This window comes from Balaenoptera ricei, chromosome 20 (assembly GCF_028023285.1).
Source record: "Balaenoptera ricei isolate mBalRic1 chromosome 20, mBalRic1.hap2, whole genome shotgun sequence".
Classification (NCBI taxonomy): domain Eukaryota; kingdom Metazoa; phylum Chordata; class Mammalia; order Artiodactyla; family Balaenopteridae; genus Balaenoptera; species Balaenoptera ricei.
The window spans coordinates 7,752,510-7,760,735 of record NC_082658.1 but is presented as its reverse complement, the minus strand read 5'-3'; the positions used below and the strand labels follow the sequence as shown (position 1 = coordinate 7,760,735).

At 59.0% G+C, this 8,226-nt stretch overlaps 1 protein-coding gene across 5 annotated transcripts in view; it reads right to left on the bottom strand.

Moving 5' to 3' along the window:
- The window catches only part of UNK (unk zinc finger), a 34,193-nt gene that overhangs the window by 7,581 nt on the left and 18,386 nt on the right, over nucleotides 1-8,226 (bottom strand). For 4 of the 5 annotated variants that reach the window (XM_059908534.1, XM_059908538.1, XM_059908536.1 and 1 more), the window contains 9 exons: nucleotides 7,329-7,538; nucleotides 6,123-6,299; nucleotides 5,852-5,982; nucleotides 5,143-5,278; nucleotides 4,475-4,592; nucleotides 3,388-3,472; nucleotides 2,052-2,194; nucleotides 1,441-1,641; nucleotides 799-864 (listed from right to left, as the gene is read on the bottom strand). In XM_059908534.1, coding sequence (XP_059764517.1) covers nucleotides 799-864; nucleotides 1,441-1,641; nucleotides 2,052-2,194; nucleotides 3,388-3,472; nucleotides 4,475-4,592; nucleotides 5,143-5,278; nucleotides 5,852-5,982; nucleotides 6,123-6,299; nucleotides 7,329-7,538 — 1,267 coding nt within the window. The remainder of the gene's footprint in view (nucleotides 1-798; nucleotides 865-1,440; nucleotides 1,642-2,051; nucleotides 2,195-3,387; nucleotides 3,473-4,474; nucleotides 4,593-5,142; nucleotides 5,279-5,851; nucleotides 5,983-6,122; nucleotides 6,300-7,328; nucleotides 7,539-8,226) is intronic. The other variant, XM_059908535.1, reaches the window with a different exon arrangement.

The window sequence follows — 8,226 nt, the reverse complement described above, 5'->3', positions numbered from 1 at the left end:
TCCCCATAGTGGGAGGGCTGCCCACGGGCAGGGGCAGGAGGGAAGGGTGCATCCCCATAGTGGGAGGGCTGCCCACGGGCAGGGGCAGGAGGGAAGGGTGCATCCCCATAGTGGGAGGGCTGCCCACGGGCGGGGGCAGGAGGGAAGGGTGCATCCCCATAGTGGGAGGGCTGCCCACGGGCGGGGGCAGGAGGGAAGGGTGCATCCCCATAGTGGGAGGGCTGCCCACGGGCGGGGGCTGGAGGCGGGGGCTGGCTGGGGCAGGAGAGAAGGGTGCATCCCCACAGTGGGACGGCTGCCCACGGGCGGGGGCTGGAGGCGGGGGCTGGCTGGGGCAGGAGGGAAGGGTGCATCCCCATAGTGGGACGGCTGCCCACGGGCGGGGGCTGGAGGCGGGGGCTGGCTGGGGCAGGAGGGAAGGGTGCATCCCAGCTCTCGCCTGGTTGCCCTCAACACCTTGTTGGGAGGCTGGAGTTGGACAGGGGTGGCTTGGAGGCTGCAGGGCCTACTCACCCCTAAAGTTCTGCAGTAGGGGAACAGAGAAGCAAGTTCAGTGCAAGGACAGATGTTTAATAAATTTTTTTTTTGACTGGCTAATGAGTGAGTCTGGAGGTGAGGGGCTCAAGGGCCTGACTCCCACCCTCTCTGAATTTGGGGCTGAGGCCCCACCTTAATCCTGCCCTCAGTTTGTAGAGAAAGCGGTGCCCCGTGCTCCCCGAAGAAGCCTCCTGGGGTTCTGGGCCTGTCCTGTCCACAGCAGGTGCCCGAAGGGGAGAAAGGGGGCTGAGGGCTCTATACCTGTTTGGGTTGAAGCAGAGGCTGCTCTTGACTCCTGGGCTCTAGTGAGTGGGGTTTTAACTTGGCCTGAGAGAAAAATCAGGGAGCAGGAGATGAGTGCGGTGCTCGGGAGGGACCCTGAGGCATGAGCCCTCCTAAGCAGCAACTTGCCCTGGCTCACTGAGGGGGCAAGGAGGCGTCAGACACCTGTTGTACAGTCCCCCTCCACACACATGCACCCTCCCTCCCTAGCCTGGGAACCCGGGGAGCTGCTCCTCTCCTCCCTGTGACTCCAAGTCACAGATAAGCCAGCTCCAGACCCCTCTTTTCCTGCTCCCCAAGGCCCTGCTGTCCCATCAAGGCAGCACAGGGCAGGGAAAAGTCCAGACGTGGGGTCAGAAGACTGAGGTAGTAACCCCTTCCCCTCTATTAACTGGCTCTGACACTGGGTGAGGTGCGCAGCCTCTAACCTGCCTGTCTTCATCTGTAAAATGGGACGGCCTCACCCACTCTGCTCAGTCTCGAAGAGGCTGGGAACAGGGGCTTCCTAGCTCCCAGTCACGTTCCCCATAGCTGGGCCAGGACAACCCTCCAGGGCTTCTCCTGCCGCAAGCAGAAGGCTAGCCCATGCTAAACTCACTGGGCTGCCCCCTCATCCCTTACCTGGCACTTCAAAGTTTTCAGGTACTCAGCTCCCACCTGGTCTTCCCTCTCGAAGCCAGGAGCCTTCTTGTAACTGCCAGGGGCGAGGCCAGGCTCCCCAGGAAAGACAATGCCTTCCAGACTCGGGGGCTTCCGGATGGAGCCCGGTGGGGAGCCGCAGAGGTTAGATGGGCTGCCGAGGCTGCTGTTTCTACAGAGGAGCTGCAGAGAAGGAAGAGAGGAGGCCGGTGGGCAAAATGCAGGCTGGGGCATGGCCCATTCTCCGTCCCCGCGTGGGAGGGAGATCCTTCATCAAGAGGCTCAGTTCCTTTTTAATTGGCCAGGGGGCAGCAACCACCACCCAGGACCCAGAACCTCATGCGGAAGCTGTGTGTTGGGGGGCGGACAGGCTTTGTCCCTTGTACTACCTGTGATCAGCTCTACCCAGGCTGATCGCAGGGCTCTGGGGACACCACTCCAGCCACTATCAGCTTTTGACAGAGAGAAGAACCCTGGGGCAGAAAGGGCAGAACCCTTGGGCGGAGGCCTCCTCCCCAAGCACAGGGCACGAGAGGCAGGTGTTGGCTCTGGGCAGGCAAGGTGCCCACCCCATCCCCTGGACAGGCACGTACTGCACTGAGGTCAGGGGCATGCGGGCTGGAAGGGCTCACGGGCACCGAGTCTCCGGCAGCAGATGGCATGTACAAGACGGGACCTGGCTGGGTGGGGCTGGACACAGCTGAGGAAGGTTGCAGGTCGTCACTGAGGGGTGGCTCTGCAAGAGACAGGGGCAGGGTGTCAGCAGGCTCCTGAGCCAGCTCTGTCCCTCCAAAAATGCATCTGGGTCTCTCTTAAAGGAGAGCATGCATCCCCCTGTGTATAAAGGGAAGGCTTCTGTTTCTATTAATATCACGTGCTGTGCACTTACTATGTGCCAGGCAATTTGTATTAATCGTAAATCTTCACAATGACTGGAAGATAGAAGTAATACCATTGGTCTCCATTTTACAGATAAGGAAACTGAGGCTCAGAGAGGTAAGGTATATCTCCCAAGGGGGCTGAGCTAGGAAACTTCTGAAGAGCTGGGATTTGAACCCCAATCCACACGACTCCAAAGCTTGGGCCATTCACTGCTTCTCTGTGCTGCCTCGGCTGGGCCCACCTCTGAGCCACGTGTGTGCTTCCCCCTCCCTGGGCCCTCAGTTTATTTTTCACTCTAATCCCAGAGATAAGGCCTAAGGCTAGAAGGAGGTTAAGGACAAACAGAGCAGTGGCCTGGGGTAGACACAGGTTGTAACTCAAGCCCGTCTCTGAGACTGGCGGTGGTGGTCTGGACCTGCACCGAGCGGTACCGCAGCCCAGGACCACATGCAGCTGCTGAGCACCCGGAACGTGGCCGGTCTGGGTTGGAATGTGCTGCAGCTATTCAAGTACACACCAGCTTTCAAAGACTTGGTTTGAAAAAAAAAGGGAAAATATCTTGATTTTATATTGATTGTATTTTAAATGATTATTTTATGTTGGGTTAAATAAAAATATATTATTAAAAATTGACCTATTTCTTTTTCTTCTTTTTAGATGTGGTTACTAAAAAGTCTAAAATGACCTAAGGGGGGGTGCATTAAATTTTGATTGGACAGCCCTGCTCTCAGCAGGGCAGAGTGCCGGGTTCAGCTAGCGATGTCTGCCATGGCTGTGGCACGGGGTGGCTGCTGGGGTCCGCCTAGTTGGCTCGGGGAGGGTGCCTTACCCTGCCTGGGGCTGTGAGTGCGCAACCAGGGGCACAGTCCCTGCGGTCGCACGACCTTGGAAGCTCCAGGGTTTTGAGACCAGTTCCAGAGAGGGGGATGGAACTTCCAGTGGGGACAGGGGCCCACTGCTGGCTGACACTGAACTTAGGGGGAGGGGGGACGGGAGGGGAGGGGAGGGGGAAGAGGGCACTGCCCCAGGGCAATGGGAACAGCATACGGTCTACGTGGGCGAAGGCGCAGAAGGGTCCTCGGGGACAGCTGCCCGACTGCTGCATGTCGTTGCACTTGGTAGATTTATAGATCTGGAGGGCAGAGCAGAGCAGAGGCGGGTCAGGCTTGGGCAGAGAGAGAAAGGCAGCCAGGGGTGCCTTCAGCATGGCTGGGTTAGCTTAGAAATCTCTCCTTTCTCCTCCCCACCCGATGCCGCTTCCCCAAGTCTCTCCCTGCCGACTGCCTACTCAAGCCAGAGTGAGCAGACACTGCCGCCCGCACGCCAGGGACCACCCCCTCCTGCGGTCACAGGCCCAACCAGCCCTGACCCAGCTCTCACAAAGGGATCTTCTCCATGCTACTCTCACTGGTGATCTTGGCCAGGGCTGTGACCTTCCAATGTGCCTCTGGGCATTAAGGGAGCCAAGTTCACAGGCAACACCCGCCCACCCTGGAGCACTCTGGGTTGGATCTACGCTGGGCCTAACCTTCCACCCTGCGGTCCGTAGCCCACGTCACGCAGTTTCTGTCCACGTGCCCATCGCAGGGTGTCCTGACCTCCACGGAACCAAGGGAAGCGACAGCACACACCTCTACATACCGTACGTGAGATCGTGGCACTCTGACAGAGCCCAGGCCACACCGTGGGGCCAGAGGCTGCATCAGGGAAGTTGCTGGTACCCTAGGCCCTCATATGGTACAGGACAACGGTAAGGGGATTTCTTATTTTTTAAATCCTGATGCCACGTTAAGTACCACAAGTGGTGCAAAGCCCAGAACGGCCAAGTCACCATGCCCAGTGCGTGCTCTCCCTATCAGGGGGGCTCGGGGAAACAAAACCGGGAGCCAAGGGCTGCTTGGTGAGTGTGGGCTCAGACAAGGAAAGCTGCCAAATTAGGGTGTGGGGCTCCTTTAGGTACTGCCCGGGGGGGAGCCTGTGGCTACAAATCCCTCTCCCAGGATGGTGTCAGGATGGATTCTGCCAGCATCGGCCCGGACCCTCCTTTCCTTTCTCCTTGCTTTCCAAAGAGGGTATGTTAAGCCACCCCCAACCCTCGAAGGGCCGCAGCTCGGGCCCCAGCTCCAAGGCCCACCTCCGGGTGGAACTGCTGCTCTGTGCGGGTGTGGCAGTATTGGCAGGAGTCTCCGTTCTCACACTTGCCAGGGTCACCCCATTCGTCCCCGTGTTTTACGTTCGGACATGGAGAGGACCTGGTTAAATAAGAGGGTGGGGTCAGATGGACGCAGAGAGGATCTGGGGGATGCCAATGAGATCGCTGCTGTTCAGGGCCCCTCTCTGGTCTCCCGGCTTTGCAAAGCCAGGCTCAGAAGTAGGAAACATCAGCTGCAGAGTGAGGGCCTTATTGGGGCCAGAAGCCAGGCTTTGCTTCTCTGGCCCAACCTGGCTGCATCACCAAGAAGGACACTGTTTTGCTCCCTTCAGCCAAGTCCTCCCCCCGAGCACTGTGCAGCCCAAGGAGAGCCAGGCTACAACCACACCGCAGCTGGGCCCTGGCAGACGCCCCTCAGGATCAGAACTAGAGGAGCTTCTAACCCAAGATCCTCATTTCATGCCAAAGGAGGATCCAGGAAGGCCCCCTATCGTTCAGCTATCTTGACCATTCTCTCCCCTCATACCTGGGTCCTGTGATTCTGTGATCCCCAGGGCTGGCCTCCCTGAGAGCACAGTGCAAGCAGCCCCTGCCGTGATCCCTTCCCTGCCACCCTCCCTCCCACGGCTGGCCTGCTTGGGCCAAAGGACCTGTATTTGTGTTTCCGGGGACTCCGCCGCCGGTCCTTGCTGTTGTGGTAGTAGGGACAGGCATAACCCTGGCGGCACAGCCGTGGGGGCTTCTTGCACGGCTCCGTCTTATAGTTCCCCAGCACATAAGCGGTCTCTGCACAGGGGGCCAGAGGCAGGGGTCAGGTGGGTGAGGCAGGGGCGGGGCACGGGGAAGGGAAGGAGAAGCCACTAGGAAGGAGTCTAGGAGCCGAGGCTTTTTTGAGAGGTATGAGCAGGGCCACCTCCTTGTGGGCCAATGCCAAGACTGAGACCCGGGAGAGAGGTAAGGAGGATGCCGCCGTCCCTCACTGGAGATACTCACAGCTCACAGAGTTAAAAGGGCGTCCGCAGGAGGGTTGAGAATACACCTATGTGTACTCATATACGTGTACGACCGTGTATGTGTGAAAGCCCCCTGACGGAATTTAGGGAGCACCTGGGGTGATGGGAGCAGGGCAACGTGTGTCTGGGGAGACTCCCCCAGAAGTGCCCCCGGATGCCGGGGCTGCAGTTGGTGGGATGTGAGGTGGGATGGGGGGGCAAGTGCCTCCCAGCAGAAGTGGTGGCTTGGACTGGAGAAGGCAGTAGGTGGTGGTGAGCCATGTCCTCAGAGCAGCCATGGGGAGGAGAGGGGGGAGGACAGACAGCTGGTGGGAGGGGGCATGGCCATTTGCGTGGCCACCTTTACCTTGCCACCGTGGCTCCTCACTGAGGATTTTTTCTATCATGGCGTGGCTTGCGGCCCCAGCTGACTGGCCCTCTATGCTGCCCTCTACTGTGGTCTGGCCGTTCTGCAAGGCCTCCATTGCCTGGAGCTCCCTGGGAAGAGAGGAGAGGACAGAGAGAGCGGGGAGGGGGCATGAGGAGGAAGGAACCAGAGTGCCAGCCCTGCACTCCGTCGGTGGTACTCACCGTGTCCGCAGCCAGGCCCCCACCCCGGCCCTCAGCCATCAGCCCACCTGATGTCGTAGACAGGGGAGCGGAGGTCATGGGGCCCATGAGCAAAAGCGCAGTGCAGGCCGTTTTTGGTGCAGTTGCCTTTTGAGTCTGTCTCGTGGATGCAGATTCCAGTCTTATAGTAGCGCAGGTGGTACCTGCGCTCAGTGTCCCCTGTGGTCCTGTGCAGGAATGGGCACCTGAAACACAACAGCGGGGGTGGGGGTCACTCACCTTCACCCCCTGCAGCCTGGGCTACCAGCCGTGCCCTTCCCTGCCTGTTGAAGGCTTTCTCATGACCCGGCGGGTGTACTGATGGTGGGCCAAGGAGGCAAGCAAGTGACGAGTCCTGCTGAGGTAACAGAGCCACCCTCCCACTGCAGGTGGGTGCTGTAGTCCAAAGTGGGGCCTGAAAGGCCTGGCATTCCTACTTCAGCTTCTCAAAGACTGCTCAGCCAGGGCCCTGGGCTGTCCTGAAGAGAAGCTCCAGAGGGGGGCACTCTTGGGAGAACAAACACAGCCTAGGTCAGGGGTCTTCAGACAAGCAAACGCCCTCGGGCCCTGGGTGCTTCATTAAGCTGGGGGGAGGGGTGAGCAAGCCTTTGACCCCTGGGGGAAACGGAAGAGCTGGTGTGGGATGGTTCAGTGAGGCGCACCCACAGAACGCCCGCAGTGCCTCCATCACTACCGCTGCACGGCTGAAACCCTTGTTAGGCAGGGTCAGGAAGTGCTCCCTCTCAGTGACGTTCCCAGGTTTGCCACCTCATGTTTGTCATTTGTTATGCCCTGTCTCTTCACAGAGCTTTGTGGCAAAATATTTAGGGTCAGCAAAAAGGGGAACTAGAGAGGCTCTATGTCTCTAAACAGCCAGCCTTGGTGGGAACAGCATGGGATGGAGTGGGTAGTATGGGCTGGGGAGAGGGTCCCTGTGACCTGCACGGGACCAGGAAAGAAGGCCCAGGAAGCCACTTTGGTTCAGATGTGGCCCTTAGGCTTAGCAGAAGAAAGGCCAGTGTAGGGCTTCCCAAAAGTGGGGGAAGGAGAAGGGGTCTCCCCCAGAGGATGGCAGGGTCTGAACCCAGGTTCAAACCATAGGAAGGTGGGCCAGGCTGCAGCAGGTCCCCAAAGGCAGGCTCTGGCTGGCTTCTTGGACTCTGCCTGGACTATTCTGAGGGCATCTGATCCAGGAGACAGGGGGCTCCTCTGAGGGCAGGCTGGGTAGCACTCACTCGTCGCCCTCCGGGCAGAGGCCTGTGGCCTCGTCGTACTTGGTGCAGTAGACGTCGGGGCTGTAGTTGAAGGTGCCGTCCCGACGGCGGATGGACCGGCGGCGTCGCTGGTTCACGAAATGCCAGTGGAAGCAGGTGTAGGGCCGATGCTGAGTACATTTGTGTTGCACAAAGAGCGGGCACTGCTCAGTGCGGAATTCCTTCAGGTACCTGCAGGGAGAGCCCCCGAGTAGGGTGGGCCAGGAGCAGAGAGTTAAGTCCCTTGTTTCCCAGCAAGAAGTTGGCCACCAAGTCCCCCAAGGGCCCTACTCTGGGGGGCTAGTTCAATTGAGACACCAGAAAAGACCCAGAGCTAAGGCAGGCCCTCAGCATCAGGATCCTTCCTAACATGCAGGTCCCCAGCCAGCCTGAAGGGCAGGAACCATAGACCACAAGGGCCCTCAGTGGTCAGCTGCCTGCCGTGGTGACCAGAGGAGGGCTTAATCAGTGCCTTGTTCTCTGAGCGCTCCCCAAGGTTTCCCAGGCCAAACCACTGATCACAGGGAAAAGGCTGCAAACCAGAGCTCGAGGAGCCTCTCCTAAACTTCCTGCAAGGGTCTCTGCTGCCCAGATCTGCCTGCCAATTCCTGGAGGCCTCACTTGTCTCAGGAGCAGGGCTGGGGCACCAGGCCGAGGGCCAGGACAGCTGCTGCTTTAGAGCTGAGAGCCCAGGTCACAAGGTGTCCTTCTGGACCACTGACACAGGTCATCACTGTCCTGTCCGCTGACCTTCCAGAGACATTTCCTAGCATTACCCAAGTATGTTTGTGAAGCTCATGTTGGAAGCATGTGAAGAGACTCCCTCTCAGCCTTGCCTCCCACAACAGTCTTGCAAATGAGTACCTGAAGCAGCTGAGGT